Here is an 18,594-nt window from a genome sequence, read left to right on the forward strand (position 1 = left end):
TGTTTACTATAGCTATAGCTATTATATTTAATCATAATTTCTACAAATTTATTACTCCAAGACAAAGAAAATAACAAACATATGATCATCTAACAACATGATAAATATGTGAATTTTAAGTTGAAGTATAACAAGTTTAAAAACTCTATGACTCTAGAACTTTTGCTTGCATTATATCATTTAATTTATGTACCATTATTGATATTATTTGAGATTATGCAGGAAACGCTAGAAATTTTGTAATTAACCTCATAATTTAAGCAATTGATTTTTGAAAAATTTAATTTAGAAAAACATATTTAAACTCTATAATTTTCGTGAATTTTATAAGCTTAAAAAGTTATGTTCAGGCTGACTTCGAAAGCGACGATCCCTCTGAAAAATGAAAATTCCATCGAGACGGAGCACGTTAGCCGCCAGGTCATCATTTTCCCATTGCGCAGGATACCGGCAAATGGCGACAATGCCCCCGCCCCCGAAATGGGACACCGCGGTCACTTACGCGGCTACGCAGCCTTTGCAGAGTGAGTGGCATAAAAAGCAAATATCGATGGAAACCAGTGTTAAAAAAAAAGGAAAAAAAAGGCTGCCCCTTCCATTCGACAAACGGTGGAATTAACGGACGGAACATCAGGGCCTCTCTGGGTTTTTGGGAGACATCGAACGACTGTCGGAGAGAGGGTTAGTCTCTCGCTCTCTCTCTGTCTCTGTCACTGTCTCTCTGAGCCGAAAAGGAGGAGCTTGAACTCTGCTCCGGCTCTTGCCATGCGCCTCTAGTACTCGAAGAAGAAGCTCATCGACCTTGAGTGTAAGAGCCAAATCCCTAATCTTAGGTTCGATTTCTCACTTTCCCTTTGCTCTAATTGAAGCCAATTTCTTATAGAATCCCTAATCTTTGACCCACTATACTAATGTACTACCTTGCTTTTAATGCCATTTCTTAAGTTGATTCATTCACTATTTTTTATTTTTTTAAAATTTTTAATTACTTGTTATCAGTATTTGTTGGAGAATTAAAGAATATAACTAGCTTAACAGAGTGGCTACGGTGATCCTGCTAGAGCTTAGGGTTTTTCAACTTTAGGGTTTCTGCGTATTATTGTTTGATCGTACTGAATTGAGTTTCAATGAACTTGTTAGCCTAAAAGTTCCGGGCTTTAGTTTATTATTACTTGGTTTATTTGATGAAAGATGACATTTTTTCAAATGTGCTATCAGGCAACGTTGCATATGTGGTTTGAATTGAAAGTAGTGGTATTTGGGGTGAATGAATATGTTTATATATGATGGTTTCGGTCCAGGAAAGTGAGGTTGTAGCTGTGACCGGATGGCGTGGTCGGAGAAAGTTGTTGGTAATGGGAGAGAGAGGGACCCAATTCGAGATAATGGTTTCTTGAACGGATTACAGTCGTCTCCTAGTACTAGCAGCTCTCTTGTGGGTGTCGCTCCGGTGCACAAGAGGTTTGAAGGGAAAGACGCCATTTCTTATGCTAACATTCTTCGTTCGAGGAACAAGTTTGTTGAGGCTCTTGCTCTTTACGAGAGTGTCTTGGAGAAAGACAGTGGTAATGTGGAAGCTCACATTGGCAAAGGGATATGCCTGCAAATGCAGAATAGGCCAAAGGTTGCATTTGAGAGTTTTTCTGAGGCGATCAGATTGGATCCACAGAATGCTTGTGCCCTCACATATTGTGGCATTTTGTACAAAGATGAGGGTTGCCTAGTGGAGGCTGCTGAGGTATGCTTTTGACAGTTAAGTCACTTCTATCATGGCAAATGATGGACTGTATTGTTTTATTTTTATTATATTTTTTTTTTTTGGGGGGGGGGGGTGAAATATTTGCAGGATTACTATTCAACATGATTGAGTGTGGCATGCAACATATGGCTACATATTTTTATTATCTCACTTGAAGTATCTTGCAGCACACAACCAATTATGTTTTGCATTGTTACTATTATGATGGTTATTTGTAAGTAGTTGATGTTCTTATTAGTACTTTCGTTAACTCGGTAAGAAACCAAGTAATGATCTACTTTGGAATTTTGAATTTACAGTAGTTGATTTCACTTATAACGTTCTAATACTCTTCAATTTCTTGGGCCCACTGGTTTTGGTGCTTGATTAACATATCCAATACCAGATATATGGTGTTCCTTTTTGAGTTCCACATCAACAAGGAGGTTGTTTCCTATTAAATATAGTTTTCGTCAAGTCTAGTATGTGTTAGAAGCTTATATTTAAATTTTCCTTATGGAATGATATTTTCAGCCGTATTGGGTTGGGTTATGCCTAAAAGAGTAGTAGATCTTATTGCTTGTTGGAGAAGGGGGTGCGGTAGTCTTCAGGCGTAGCTGTGTGGAAGATGGCTTTGTACTGTCTTTTGTAGTGTCTTTGGAGGGAATTAAAGGATATAAGTTTTGAAGATCGCGAGAGGACGGTTGTGGAACTAAAGTCTTTTCTTTTTTAAAACTCTTTTCCATTGGACAACTGTTTAAATCTTAATGTGCTTAGTTTTCGTGATTTTCTTAATCTTCTCCTTTTATAGTTAGGTGTTTCTCTTGTATACATCTTGTGTACTTGGTTTGCGCCTTTTGTGCTTTTCATTGAGATTCATTTACTTATAAAAAAAAGAAAGAAAAGAAAGAAAGAAAGGATGACCATATATAATAAATGAAAGAAAAGTACCTTGAAGAATTCATATCTGTACATATCTCATTCAGCTTGAAAGCTAAGCAGTTTATGCCATGCCTAATTTCCTTTAGGATGAGCTTGGTTCAAGGGGCCTGGCTTTCTCTAGCTGTGCTTGTCTGGTGTTTAGGTGTTTAGAACTTGCTACCAGTTGGTGAGGCCTAAGTTGGCCTAATAGTACAGCCAGGAAACTAAAGTGGGCAACACTGACATATAATGCTTGGTGTCCAACCCTCACTCGGTAAGCTATATTGCTGCCATCATTATGCCATCCTTGTTGCTTAGTGTGCTGTCTCCCTTGTTGTGCAAGACTGCCATGGTTTTTGTCTTTGGATTCTTGCTTAACATAGATTTCTGTCCACATTTTCTTTGAGTTGGCTTTTTTACTTCCCCAAAAGCTCATGTTACTACTGAAACGTAGTAGCATCTTGCTCTGAGTCTTTGATGAAGGTCTCAGTAGCTTCCATGCCTGCATGGTTCCAATGGTTTCACCTAGTCCTCCCATGATAGTCCCTGGCACCCCTGCCATGTCTTTCATTGTCGTGGTTATGGTTTGCAGAGGCTTAGTCTGCTCGCCATCACCTCCAAGGCATGGGAATTATTATTTTTTTACCTGATTCGTCGTCTGCACTAGTCCTCATTTTCATTTATCTAAGTTGACATTGAGGACAGCCAGTCATCAAACATTTGCTGCCTCTCTACCATTGCTACAAGCTCCTCTTGTGTTGCTATGCTGGGGAAGCTCTCTGTCACTATTATATGATTCGTAAGATGCATGAAGCTCGTTGACGTGGAGAACTAAATCATCTTGCCTATACATTCCACCACATGCTGTCAATGCAAAATATTTATAATTTCTTTTAAGGAACCCATGATCCATCTACTTTTGTTTCTAATCTACCATAGGACCTACTTATGTCTTACTTCCTCCATGCTCAACACTAAAAACTTAGGCCCTTCACCACTACAATAACCTGACTGTGCGTTCCTTGTGTTGCATTGATGATTCTTCCATGTTCCGTCCTCTGTGAGCCCCTGGTTGTGTGTTATACCACCCAACAAATAGAGTGATGCTTGCATAAGTCGCCTCCTTAGATATTCCAAGTTTTCCTGAGGTGGATCACGAACCCACTATTTTCCCTTTGTCTCCATTACAGGGTCTTTGTTCTTCTGTCCCGCTTCTCTGGGTCTAAAGTTCTCTTGACATGCATCTTTGTTTCTTTATCTTTCCAAGTCTTATTCATTGTTAAAATCAAATCCAATAGGCCATTGACATCCACTGCTGCCCATAATCCATAGTTGAGGTAGATGGCTATTGCGCACATGATGTAGCCCTATCTGCTGCCATGTGAGCTGAAATTTCTCCTAACCTGGTACATATAGGCATAGATATTGAGGCCCAGCCCAGCCTTTGCAGACATATATTTTAAACTAAGTTGTACATATATGTATGTTTTCATATATGGGTGTATTACATATACGTCTATGTATATGTTGTCCTTTATCATCAAATGATTAGTGCAGCTGACTTATTGTACAACTAAATGACTTTGGTTTTGTTTTGTTTTTGTTTTTTTTTTAAAATCTATTTTCGTAGTTCATTATGGTGAAGATATTATTTTCAGGAGTTTTTGAATTTTGGCCAGTCCGGAGTCTGCTTGATCTCTGTTATGTATGAGGGGATTGACTTGGGCTGAAAAGGGCTTTTTCCGAGTTTGTTTTTAGGTGTCATGATTCTAGCTGAGCTCAAGTCATCATCAGCTTGCCCCAGTTTGACGTATTTATCAGCTTTTCATGTAATTGACTATTCATGTCCTTCTACAAAGTATTAGCAGTCACGCCAATGGCCCTATAAGTAATGGGTGGAGGGTAGGGCCACAGGTTTAATCCTGTATGAGTGCGTGAGGTGTGTTCACCTACGGAAAGAAGAAAAGAAAGTATCGGTAGTCATTTTATTGTGAACTGGATTTGCATGTGCTTTGAGTAATTGATTTACAATGTTATACTACTAGCCATTTATTGAATGTTTTTACTAGAGTTAATCAATTTGATTTGGTGCAGTCATATCAGAAGGCTCTGAGAGCAGACCCCTCATACAAACCAGCTGCGGAATGCCTAGCCATTGTCTTAACAGATCTTGGAACCAGCTTAAAGCTTGCTGGGAGCGTTCAGGAGGGAATTCAGAAGTATTATGAAGCACTCAAGATAGATCCACACTATGCTGTAATTTCATATTGTTACTTATTCATACTTTCTGCCATTCTTTTTGGCACTTCCTCCAAAATTTTATTCTTATGCACGTTGATACATGCAGCCTGCATATTATAATCTCGGTGTTGTTTATTCTGAGATGATGCAATTTGACATGGCCCTTAATTGCTACGAGAAGGCTGCATTTGAGAGGCCAATGTATGCTGAAGCATATTGCAACATGGGTGTCATTTACAAAAACCGTAGTGACTTGGAGTCAGCAATTGCTTGTTATGAGAGGTAATCTGCTAATAAACTGTGTGCCTCACTGCTTGCTGGCCCTTAATTTTTTCTTTTTGGACCTGAGCTGGGCCCTGCACTTGATTTCTATGCATTTCTTTTCATGGGTTTACCAGTGCTGATGATATGTGTGCTTTGTTGCCTTGTGGCAGGTGTCTAGCTGTTTCACCAAACTTTGAGATTGCAAAGAATAATATGGCAATAGCCCTGACAGATTTAGGAACAAAGGTGGTTTCTCGTCCATTTGTTATTGATCAATTTATCTTCTTGTAACCATATATTTGGTGGAATAGTCACGTTGTGTATAATATCTTCACTCTCAATAGTTACATACAAGTCTATATAACATTGAAAAGTGGGATTCCCATGACATGTACGTGTGGGATGAACTAAATCCTCATTGAATCTTATTTTTCCATTAGAAGAGGCTCGTACATGTTCTGCAGTACCCCCGGTGAATACTCTGCCAGTATGAAAAGTTCTTATGTTAGTTGAGTGCCTGGTTCTCCAATAGATTGACCCGCAATAATACCTACAGCTTCTACCAATTCAACCAGGTCGCCATGAGTAGGACTTCGGCCATAACATAATCGACAGATCCAAGATGTACTCCTACAAGCAAAGGGGGTTTGAATAGATATTGTTTGTGTTTGAAAGGTTATGAATTGATTGACAAGTCCAATCTCAATATCTTGATTTCTAATGGCAATGCATCGTGGGCTCATATAGATATCATCTCCTAATACACAACCAATTTCAAATTTTCATTTTATGTCCTTGGTTAGCAACTGTCTAAGAGCTTAAGCTGTCACAAAGTGCACCATTAGTGTGCATTAAGTTCACAGATACACTAATACTCCTCACTGTAGGCATATCCAATAATGCTGAACCAATAGTGGGCTTACATGTACAGAATAGAAGAAACCAATAGAATGGCTGTTACCAAGACTTGAACAACGGACCTTTTAAATAAATGGGGCTTTGATACCATGTTGAAAACTATCAATCCCAAAGGTCAAGTTGTTATTTTCTTTCCATTTTGGCTGGGATATTATTGTTAATACCTCTTTACGTTGCTTGAGTTTATGGTTATTGATTGGCTGAAAAAAGCCAATTTTTGCTTATTGTGCCAAGGGACATAGCATTCTGGGTGTTGCATGAAATCCTGAAATAGGTTGTAATCCTGTGTAACTTAAAGAACTAAAATCTGAAATAACCTTTACATAAAATGGAAGAAAATTGCCTTTCACTCTAATCTGATGATAACCTAGAAAATGCATGACATTTGTTTCTTATGGCTTTATAATGTCTCATAAGAATAAGCACTATAAGTTGTGGATTGATTCCTTTGGTGCAGTTATTTGTCACTATTGAAAGAGATCAACAACTTACTAGACTCTGAAAGCTCTTTCATCACAGAGTCATTTCAAATTTCTTCACTTTAAAGTTGCATTTTGCACTTTAATCAATAGCATTTGCCTTTTTCCTGATGAAACATGGTTGTCCTGTTTAATTTGGACCATAATGGTAAATCTGATGGCTAAGCACTTGCAATGGTTGCTGTGTCTGCTTCTGAGTTTGTGTTATTCTTTTTCCCTAATGCGTTAGCTAAATATCCTAACATGTTATCCTCCTGTGAAGTTTTGATTGTAGATTCCAGTTTTTTTTCGTTTTATCTAGACATCCTAAGAGGTTATCTGTCCCTTAATTTTTGTTTGTAGATTTCTGTTTTCGTTTTTTTAGCAACTGTTCAGTTGTTCTGTATGTCATTGAATTCAGCATGTCTTTTTAGGTGAAATTGGAGGGAGACATCAATCAAGGTGTGGCATATTACAAGAAGGCTCTGTATTACAATTGGCACTATGCTGATGCTATGTATAATCTAGGGGTTGCTTATGGTGAGATGCTTAAGTTTGACATGGTAAGTGATTCTTGGGGGGTAAACTGTTTTCACTTGCTCTCTACACAGCATGTTTGTCTGAGTTTTTTGTTGTTTACATTGCGGTTGTTGAAAAACTGGAGATCCTATAATCAGTTTTTTCTTTTATAGGCTATTGTTTTCTATGAACTCGCATTCCACTTCAATCCCCAATGTGCGGAGGCATGCAACAATCTAGGAGTAATATACAAAGATCGAGACAACCTTGATAAAGCTGTAGAATGTTACCAGGCAATTTTCAACACTTATGCAAGATACCTCTTTATTTTTTATCCCCCCCCCCCCCTCTCCCCTTCCTTGTGTCCTTATCATCATCACTATCCTGAAGATTATCCTCATTATTTATGATCATTTGCAGTTGGCCCTGTCGATCAAACCAAACTTCTCACAATCTTTGAACAATCTTGGTGTTGTTTACACTGTCCAGGTTTGGTACTGAGTTTTTCCTGATGACTGATATGTGAAATGCCCATAGTCTAAGACAGTCACACTGCCTTCTTTCTATTGATAGGGTAAAATGGATACCGCTGCAAGCTTGATCGAGAAAGCTATCATTGCAAATCCTACATATGCGGAGGCATATAATAACTTAGGTCTCTCTTTTTCTATCTGTCTGTCTTCTGTCTGCCTGACAATTTTATTTCTGAATTCCTTTCATTTACATCATTTACTGGACAATGTGCATGATTTGGTAAAATTCATTTTCATATGATGTGAAAGTGCATTTATTCAGTTTAAGTTGGTTAATGTTGGAAATGTTGTCAGTATTAGGTTTCTACGCGCGGGAAGAAATGACTTCTTTAGGTCTGATCTGAACTATATTACTCTGTAGAATATATCTTTGGTCAGTGGTAGTCTTTTTTAGCTTAACTGATTGTACATAAGAATCACCTTCAACAAGGAAATAAGAGTCTATGCTGGTTCACCTACCTTAACCCATCAACAAAGCCACTGAAAAAAAAAAAAAAAACTGGGCAATGGCCTTCTACCATCAAGTATTACTGTAGTAAATCCTGATGTTTCTATGTAAATGGAGAAGGTTATAATGAAAAGATGGGTGCTTACTTTTTTTTTTGATAAGTAAGAAGAAAAGATGGGTGCTTACTGAAAACTGGAGAATCTGGGGGGCAAGGACTTCAGTGTAGGAGGATGGACCTAAGAGCTGCTTACAAGCTCATTGTGAATTCACAAAAACCAAATCTTGTCATGTTGACTTTTAGAATTTTGGAGTGTTTAGATTGATCCATTACTGTGGTTCAGGGTAACCTGTCACTTGCAAGTTGGTTTTTCTTGGGCTTCCTATGCTTTCTTCCAGAATTTTTTGCAGGGCATGATTTGCTGATCTTCTTTTTATTATTATCACTTGGAAGCTTCTGCTATAAATTCTCTTTGTTAAGTACTTATGTGCTAAATTCATTCCTCCATTTCCTTCTGTGTAGGGGTTCTTTATAGAGATGCTGGCAATATATCTCTCGCTATTGATGCTTATGAGCAATGCCTTAAGATAGATCCTGACTCCCGAAATGCAGGCCAGGTAAAGTCATTCTTGCAAATCAACTCCTGGGCATATTAGGTGCTTGTTGAGTGTTGTCAGTAATTGTGATTGTATGCCTTAAAACGTTGTCATCCCCAAAAGTGGTCATTTGCAGTGGTTTGTTCCATTGCAGGCTTGATTGCCTTTCAGAATATGTTTTAAGTGATATCATGATATCTGGACTGGGGCTTGATTTGTGATCATGAAACAGATCATTAATGAATGGGGCTTGATGTGAATAATGGGATAGATGATTACCGTTGAAATGTTTTTTCTCAAGAGCATGCTGATTCGATGAATGACGAACTGTGATTTTTTGGTAAATTATTACAACATAACAATTTGCACCTTTTTCGCCCCCAATGTCGCAATGTTGATGAATTCATTGTGGAAAAATGTAGGATATGGCTGTCTGTGTAACTATAGTTGGTGGTAATTGCTAGTAATACTTTTAGAAAGCCTTTTGAGGAAATCTTTGGGAAACCTGTGAGGGCCTTGGAGTATCTTTGAGGGTGATAGAATATTATTTAGCATATTAATACTGTGCCTTGCCTGTTGGTAGAAGTCTGGAAGCCTGAGTAGTGCTGCGATTTGAAAGATGGTGCCAAGCTGCATTTTTTGGTGTGTTTAGAAGGAAAAAAATCTTAAGTGTTTCGAGGATTTGGAGAGTTCTATGGAAGATATTTTAGCTTCGTTCTTTCATACTCTGTATCTTTGGACAGTGGTTTTTTTGTCCCCATTGTTGATTAATTTTGCTGATTTTCTTGTTCGTTTTTCTATTCCTAGTTAGGTGTTTTTTTTTTGTCATACTTCCAGTGTACTTTGGGGGGCCTTACGCTTTCAGTAAGACTAAATTTACCTATAAAAAAAGAAAAAAATTAATATTGTGCCTTGATTAAGAGTCATGATTTTTTTTCTTTTTCTTGTTGAAATGCTTTTTTGGTGAATAAAATTTATGGACTTCCATATTAATGTACAATACTGATGTGCTTTTGTGGTTATTTACGGAGGGAAAATGGCATTCAAGCTCGTTAGTAGTGCTGGGGATGCGTGTTTTTGTAACTAGGCTTAGCTACCTATGGTCGGAGCTGCTCCTGAATTTTATTGGAATTATCGTCTCGTGCTTTTGTTTTGTAGTGTTAGCTAAATCAGGGAGTTAATAATATTTTGTAGCTGACAGTTTTAAAAATAGGATTGCTTTCTTCATATATCAACAAGTGCTTTTAATGGTTTAAACATCTCAATTATTTCGTTTGATGTTAATATTATTTGAAAGACAAGATGCCTGTGTGTTGATTCTTTGCTAATGTCCTTTTTTTTTTTTAAAAAAAAAAAAAAAAAATAAAATTTGTTAGATAGTCTTCTTTGAGCCATCTTGTTCTTATCTGTGTTTGAATGACCTCATTTTGCAGAATCGATTGCTTGCGATGAATTACATAAATGAAGGACATGATGATAAACTTTTTGAGGCTCACAGGTTTCAGCTATCTCTGATCAAATTCATGCATTTGTTCTTCATTCTATGATGATTAATATGAACTTATATTATGTATTATAAATGTACTGTACTAATTATTTTTTTCAGAAGCACAGTAAGATTTTTAATTCCTTCATTGCCAGAAATGTTCTTGTACCAGTTTATATATCATCATCCTTCGCTACAATATTTGAGTAACTTCTATTATTATTATTTTTTTTGGCTCTTATGTTTTTTTTTGGTTGGGGAGTGGAATCACCCATTTTACTAGGATGGGCAAGTAATATGTTGTTCTGCTTGTGTTTGCCATATGAAGTTTTGTTGCTCATTTTACTTATGAAGTTTTTTCTAGCTATTTTCCTGTTCAATGGTCAAATTGTTCTGAAATATGCAAAGAATTCTTTCTAGGGTACAGTCCTTGATAAGATGCGACCTACTTGTTCAAGAAGAGTATAACTGTGCATTTTCTCTGGTTGCTTGATGCATATTGCTCCTCAGGTTTATAGAGCTTTGTACTCCTTTCTTTTGCTATTAGGCAGAGAGATAAGTGTTTGGTTTGCATATAGGCTGTGTTAAGTTTTAGTAGGCCATGCAGATCTCTAATGACTGAAAATACTTCTCTAGATCCCTGTGTTTGATTCTACCTTTTTGCTGCAATTTCTGTACTTTTATGGTCCTCTAGTACCTCCCTTTTCTCTTTCCAAAATAGTTTTTACATTAGGAGCTGATGTAGAGAGGCCTTCTGGCCCTGGCATAGAATCTAATTATGAGAATAATCTCACCAGCCATGTTCTAGAATTCAAATATTGTTTCTTTAAAGGGTTTTGTATTTCTGGACTGTCATTACATGTTGCTGCATGCATAAAGCAGCAACTCATTCATTTTATTTGTGCTGTATTAGACATGCAAGAAGATAAGTGGCACACAAAACTCACTATCAACTTTAACAATCCTAAACTCACCTTTTTATTAATTTTTTCTAATTTTAGTTTTTAACCAGATGCCTGGTTTGAATTTCCAATTTTCAACACTATGTTAACTTTGAATCTCTTTTGTCTTGAATGCATCTGTTTGGACTTACATTGAGGAAATGTACTGTGCAAGATGGGATTATTCACCCTAAATGAAAATTCCAGTTGGAAGTTATTAAGGGCTGACACCATCTGAGTTAGGACAAAAAACCTTCCTTGCCGCTCTCTCTCCTCTGCCCTCTCTCTCTCTCTCTCTCTCTCTCTCTCTCTCTCTCCATTTCCGTCATTGTTGAATCGCCCAACCACTGTGGAGGGTGTCGTTCAGTCGGTATTTAAATCAACTACCAATGGCCTTCGGTTTGGCCGTCAGTATGGGCTAAGTACCGACCCGAGGGAGTCAGTTCTCATCCCTAATTGCATGTGTTTAATACTAGATTGTAGGCATGTTGTACATAGTCCGTCATCTATGTTCTGTTTGATAATTTACAGTTGTCTGAGTAGCCTGGACAAATTTAGAAAGTTTTTAGCTTTGTCCTGTTTCATCTAAATTGAAATGTCTATGTGCAGGGATTGGGGTAAGCGCTTTATGCGGTTATTTCAACAGTACACATCATGGGAGAATCCAAAGGACCCAGAACGACCACTTGTGATTGGATATGTATCTCCTGATTTTTTTACTCATTCTGTATCATATTTTATAGAAGCCCCCCTCATCTATCATGACTATGCAAATTTCAAGGTGGTTGTTTATTCAGCAGTTGTGAAGGTAATTTCTTCAGACATAAAACAACAAATATTTGTACAAATTGCTCATGTTGCCTAGGAAGTCCAGGAGTTTGTGTTTTTCGTAGCCATATGCTTTCTATTGTGATATTTACCTTTGTATTCACCATATTTGTTTGCAAGCTTGAAATTAAGCTACCTTTTGTTTCAATTCCTGTTCCCACCTTTCTCTTACTTAAAAAAAAAAAAAAAAAAAAAAAAATTCCTGTTCCCACCTAGAAGCCCAAAGAAGACTTGGACGGGCATTCTGTTGCCATATATTGCTTTGAGAATTGTTGATTCATTTCTTATTCAAAATGCTTGCTTGTCCTGTATCTGAAGTGAGGTTTTGTTTACTTATTGTAATTATGAGGATGGATTCATTGAAATTAACATTTCATCCATTGTTTAAGAAAGAAGCTAGAATATTTAACACGGGTTTCATTATGCATTCAATTAGTTGCTGGGCCTGTAGATGGTACACTATCACTAGATTAGTAATGAGGCATAAATAGTATGGGTTGATTTTCCATTTCTGGTTTTCTAGACTTAGAACATAATTAAACATCATGTAATAGCTATGATGGCCTCTGCTGTTGAGTTTATTATATTTTGGTGGCTTCATTAAGAATGATGGATAGTTTACACCATATTTCAGAAGTATTTTGGCATCAGTCTAAGTTTGCATGTTTTCCAGTGTTAGGAGCTGTAAACTTGCGTCAAATTGCAGTTCAGTTGTTTTTGTTCCCTGTCCATACTATTGATATTAGGCTGTTTGCCAAACCTTGGTAATCTTGTTCTATTTCTCTACATCTATTTAATGTTTTCCTCTCTCCTGTGGTTTCTATGAATTTGATTGCTTCTTCTTCTTTTTTTTTTTTTTTTTGGTGTGTTTATTCCCAATGGGAGCTTGCTCTAAGTTTCATGTTTTGATTCTTGGAAAAACACCAGAACTACCACTGTTGGCTTCACCTTTGACAGTTATATTCGTGGTCGTCGTCTGTTTCTGTTTAACTGCTATTGCTGCCAGTAATGTTGCCACTGTCTTGGCTACCACCACTGTTGCATGAGACCACTATGGTTTCTATATCTACCCTTATTCTAAAATGACCAGTATTGCCCCCACACAACTAGCATCATTATGACATATCCATTATACCAGAGGCACTGCTACTATCTCTAAGATGGCTGCAATCGCTTCTCAATATTGTTTGTAGCACTTTCAAGTTCACCACAACAACTAATGTGAGGCAACAGTAAGTGGCACTGCTGCCATCTGTATTGCAGTTATCACCACTGCCATCAGTGCTGCATCTATCATTACAACGGTTGACACTGCAATGCCTCTGCACCACTGGCCATGACTCACCGCCCAAAAGAAATGACCTCCATTTTTCTTGGAATATTTTATTTTAACAGCAGCTTAGTAATTTCCCGGTTATTTATTTTTAGGATTAAATTACAATAATTTTAATGTAATATAATGTTAATTTGACTTTATATGAGAGTATGCATGTGTATACATTTTTCTAAATTGAGTGGATTCTTGAATGTGTATACATGCTGCTTTCCATAATTTTATTTTTACATTTTCCTCAGTCTAGATTTGATTTTTAAATGATGTTACAGGCAGATGCAAAAACTATTAGGTTTAAGGAGAGAGTCATAAAAAAGGGTGGGATATGGAGAGATATATATGGGATTGATGAAAAGAAGGTGGCAAGCATGGTTAGAGAAGATAAAGTTGACATCCTGGTAGAACTTACTGGTCATACTGCTAACAATAAGTTAGGAATGATGGCTTGCCGACCTGCACCTGTCCAGGTATGTTGGAGGCTATTCTCTTTATCCATTTTTTGTGAATTTTACCTGGATGTTTTTGGCTGATAAGATTTCCTTATTATACCATGTGGTGTTTTAAATTTAAGCTTTCTGTATTTTTATTTTATTTTTTATTTTTTTATTGCTGTTTATTGTATTTAAGGAGTGCAATGAAAATACCTAGGTTCAGAATTGATGAGAGTATGAATGTCTTATGAAAAACTAGTTCTTGTTTTATATTATCTTCTAAACCCAAATATGATTTAACTCTAAACATAGGGACATGCTATCTTAGACAATAATCAGTTTATTTTGTGCATATTGTATGGGATGATTGCTTCATACTGTTTTCATCTAATTATTTATGTTTTATCACTTCAGAGAATAGTAGACATTGATGGCCCGTGGTGTTGTGTCCTTTATATCTAAGTTCAGAATTTTTGTATCTTTATGGAGTGGAATGATGTGTTATGCATATTTGCATCGTTTGATAGGCTGGTCTTTATATATTTAAAATAACTAACTGTTGTTGCTGAAAAATTGTAGGTTACTTGGATTGGCTACCCAAATACAACCGGTTTGCCTACAATTGACTATAGAATCACTGATTCACTCGCAGACCCTCCTGATACAAAGCAGATGTAGGTCTCCTTTTTGCACATTTCCATCCATAACTTATGTGCAAAAGTTGATCTTAGTGATGTATTGTATTGCACTTTTCTCTTTGTATGAAACTATTATTAAATGGCAGGCATGTTGAGGAGTTAGTTCGATTACCTGAATGCTTCCTTTGTTATACACCTTCTGCTGAGGCTGGGCCAATCGCTCCAACTCCTGCTCTTTCCAATGGCTTTATTACATTTGGTAGCTTTAATAATCTAGCTAAGGTATTGGTTAAATTGTAATCATAACTGATTCCTTGTTAATTGTGTATTTATTAGAGTCCGACCAATTTTATCCTGGTTTCTTTTGACTTTATGCTTTGTCTTCCTTTCAATTTGTTTGTCCTTCACCAGATTACGCCTAAGGTGTTGCAAGTTTGGGCAAAGATTCTATGTGCTGTTCCAAATTCTCGTCTTGTGGTAAAATGTAAGCCTTTTTGCTGTGATAGTGTTAGAGAGAGATTTCTTTCAACATTGGAGCAACTGGGGTTAGAACCTCTACGTGTTGATCTTCTGCCACTGATTCTTCTTAACCACGATCATTTGCAAGCGTATTCTCTTATGGACATTAGGTAATTTCCATTTGTATCCTTAAGCTAGTGTGTTGCGAAAAAAGCTGATTCTTATTTTTCACATTGTGTTGTCTGTAGAAACTGGATATTGGTCCATACATTGTGGTCTAATGTTCATAATTTTTCTCTCATTACTAATTAACATTGCTTAGTTTTTTTTCCCAGTATGTCAATACAACTCATGTTTCTGTGGGGGTTAGACCCTGTGACCTTACCCTCTACCCCTTTTTTTGGCATATATTCGCTTTAATTGGTTATCTTAGTGCCTACATCCATTACTACTAGGATTTGGCAAGAGTGCCTTTCTAGGACATCTTAAATGGGAACTTTTCTGAGCAAGTCGAAGGCGAAGTAAGCATTAAATAGAATGATTTTGATAGAATGAAAATGAGTTCTGAATTTTCAGTTCACTCCCATAATGATTATATTTTTTTTTGATAAGTAATGTAAAACTTTATAGTAAGCGTAAGGCTAGTACACAGGCCGTATACACAAGGAGTTCCCAGAAGCCCAAAACTCAAGAAACAGCAAAAACACTCACAACCCAACCCACCCAAGCTCCCATAATGATTATATGTGCTCAGAAAACACCAGTTGGCCCTAAAAAGTGATCCACTTATCAGTTTCTAATCTAATGTGTTTTTGTTTCCCTGAACTCATCTTTCGTGGCACTTACAAAACAAAATTGTGTGCCTGAACAACTGGGGTTTATGATGGGTGGATGATAGCTAACATATAACATACCCAATGACCTTTTTCGGAGAGTAGAAAATATGATCCCCCAGAAGTTCTTTGCGTACAGAATTGAACTGTGTTTTTGCATGGCTTGTTCAAAAAAAAAAAATCAAAATTATTATTATTTATACTAATGAATCATGAGTAACGTACCAGTGTCTGACAAGAAGTCCTCATTTTCTATGATTGCACACCTATGCCAGGCATGCATACCTGCTTTTATGCTGTCTTCTTTTTCTACACATGCATACCAATGGCGGACATACTTGTATGAGTTTATGAGGCATATATTGTAATTACACAGGGCTATATGTTATTTCATTTTAATCTCCTAACCTATATGTAGACAGGAGTAAAAAGAAACTCTTTATTCTACCTCTTGTGTGTGATATGTGCTGGGATTGGAATTAATGTGTTTTCTCTGTCACATGAAATGGTTTTGTTGAAATCAGCGACAATAGTGTCCACTAAAATATCTCTAAACTACTAATTAGAAGTTCCTGTCTATTTATTGTAGTTTCATCATTTCTCAATGCTTGTCATGTATGTAGGGAGATAACCTTTAAGATTCTTTCATCCTTACAATGGTAGTATAAGATGCCAATTGGACTGTAAGCCACATATATGAACTTGAAATCAAACAACCTTACCTACACTTTGTGGTGTTCATCTTTTTTTGGAGGGTGACATGTTTTCTGTTAGTTCTTATGGCCTTCTCATAAGCATATTGTTTAGAGATTCTTACCTTTGTTCTTTTTATGTAGTTTGGATACTTTCCCGTATGCTGGAACCACCACAACATGTGAATCTTTGTACATGGGAGTCCCATGTGTTACTATGGGTGGTTCAGTACATGCTCACAATGTTGGCGTGAGTCTTCTCAGCAAAGTCGGTGAGGGACCTTCCTTTCTCCCTTTTTGATTAATGTCCATCTGGTGTCTGTCTTTTGCATCGTTGTCAAAACTGCTGAGATATGCCTAGTTGCATTTGTTTTTCACGTGTTTGGTGGTTCCTGTGCCTTCATCACCATGAGCACCAGAAAGTGAAGAATAAAAAGGTCCTATCCTGTATCTTGTACATGGCTGAGAATAAAGTATTGTCTTGCAAGCTTCAGACATCTGTGATCACGTTGGATGAGTAGGGAAGGAGAGCACTAAGAAGATGACATTGCATGTTTATCCCTTATAATAATTCCCTAAGATTTTAAATGTAGGTCTTTTCTGAAAATTAAAACCTAGTAGCCCGAAGCACCAAAATGCCATTTGTCAACTGTTCAAATCTTTATTTGGGAACAAATACTTGTAATGTAAGTTAACAAATCTCTGATCCGGTAAAGATCAAGATCAAATGGGACATACAGAGGAATAATGGGGCAGGTTTTGTGATTCAGGTTTTCAGCCTTTTGTTATTACACGAAGAGTGGTAGAATGTATTTATAGTTTCTGTCGGTATGTTTTTGTCCCAACCTCTTAATTAAGGTGGACTTCTGGCTGATGCTATGTAGGTTTGGGACGTCTCGTTGCCAAAAATGAAGAAGAATATGTCCAATTGGCACTGCAGTTGGCCTCTGACATAACTGCGCTCTCAAATTTGAGGATGTCTCTTCGTGACCTTATGTCCAAGTCCCCCGTCTGTGATGGAACAAACTTCGCTCGTGGTCTTGAGTCAACATACCGAAACATGTGGAACAGGTACTGCAAAGGCGACGTGCCATCATTAAGGCATGTGGAAATGCTACAACAGCCGTTGGTTACTGACGAACCAACTATTAAAATTTTGGAACCAGCAAGGAGTACAAATTCAAGAGGAAGCCCTCCAGGATCCATCAAGATCAATGGATTCGGTCCACTTGCACCATCAATGCTGAATGTGTCCACTTGTGAAGAAAATGGGGTTCAATTGAATCAAAATATTAACTCAGGCAAGCTGAGCTGAACTTGAACTTATCTGACTGGTTCATCTGTGGCGTTTGCCAAGCTTGGTTTGATCCAGAGCTGTATTACCTTTCTTGAGGTTAAACACCTGAAGAAACTGAAGCTGGTGGTAACTATGGCGGCAAACCAGGGGTAACCTTGCATAGTATCAAATTCTTTGGGGAAAGAATGCTGGCAGTAGCTGGTAATTTTATTTAATTTTGTTTTTTTTCTTTTTCTTTTTCTGTTCAAGAAATAGATATAGAGGAAAGGAAAGAGGCGGTGATGCTATATTAGCTGCTACTTTTATGTAGCTGTATTGCAATTTTTTTTTTTTTTTAAAAAAAAAATGTCTGAATGATAGAAATTAGTTGTGGCTTGTAAATTAATAGGAAAGTTTTGAGTTTTTCTTTGTCATGGCTTGTTTATCTGATTACGAATTGAGCTGTTCATTAAGTGGGTGACAATGTCAAACTCTTGAGCTCACCTTCTTGACCATAATCAAATGCAGCTGCTAATTTTGAGAATTAGATGGTTTAATTACTTGGCAGGAAATGGCCATGTCAATCTTAACCTCCATTAGAACTGGTTGCCTTTTGATGCAGATCTGATTGATAGTCAAGGTGCCAATGGAGGTTTGATGATCAAAAATTTCCTAACCTCTATATTCCCTATGTAATACATCTGGCTTGCATTTTTTTTTTTAAATGACGTGGAATCATACAAGGCAGGGCCCGTTAGACTCACTCCTCGGGAGTAAACTCCGGGCACATAACTCCACCCGCCAGAACTGTATCAAGCAATTCAGAGAAACTTTTAGTGCGGAATCGAACTCAAGATGTCGAGTTTACTGCTCATCCCAATCTATACCTTTGGCCACCATATGCTGCAGTATATATTTGACTTGCAACTTGCATCCTATTATTCAAGAACATGACATCTATTATTGAAGAATAATGATTCAATGCCACCTAAATATACAACTTTTTACCACCTTGCATATGTGGCAAAGTGGTTCCCCACTAC

The 18,594-nt window shown here is 37.2% G+C and overlaps 1 protein-coding gene across 5 annotated transcripts; it reads left to right on the forward strand.

Moving 5' to 3' along the window:
• Positions 1-589: 589 nt before the first annotated feature.
• On the forward strand, positions 590-17,985 carry LOC133872542 (probable UDP-N-acetylglucosamine--peptide N-acetylglucosaminyltransferase SPINDLY). Of its 5 annotated transcripts, none has more exons than XM_062310087.1 (18): positions 590-833; positions 1,219-1,738; positions 4,754-4,915; positions 5,007-5,182; positions 5,335-5,410; positions 6,975-7,103; positions 7,233-7,352; positions 7,480-7,548; positions 7,633-7,714; positions 8,561-8,655; positions 10,068-10,132; positions 11,671-11,869; positions 13,495-13,689; positions 14,233-14,327; positions 14,438-14,573; positions 14,703-14,920; positions 16,420-16,547; positions 17,160-17,985. In XM_062310087.1, exons 2-18 carry the CDS (start codon positions 1,328-1,330, stop codon positions 17,588-17,590), a joined length of 2,787 nt encoding a protein of 928 aa, XP_062166071.1. In that variant the 5' UTR covers positions 590-833; positions 1,219-1,327; the 3' UTR covers positions 17,591-17,985. The 5 variants fall into 5 exon arrangements, with proteins under 5 accessions (XP_062166071.1, XP_062166073.1, XP_062166072.1 ...); XM_062310089.1 differs by having other exon boundaries at positions 1,302-1,738; XM_062310088.1 differs by having other exon boundaries at positions 590-808.
• The last annotated feature ends 609 nt before the right edge of the window (positions 17,986-18,594 follow it).

The sequence above is a fragment of the Alnus glutinosa genome, chromosome 7 (genome assembly GCF_958979055.1).
Source record: "Alnus glutinosa chromosome 7, dhAlnGlut1.1, whole genome shotgun sequence".
Lineage (NCBI taxonomy): Eukaryota > Viridiplantae > Streptophyta > Magnoliopsida > Fagales > Betulaceae > Alnus > Alnus glutinosa.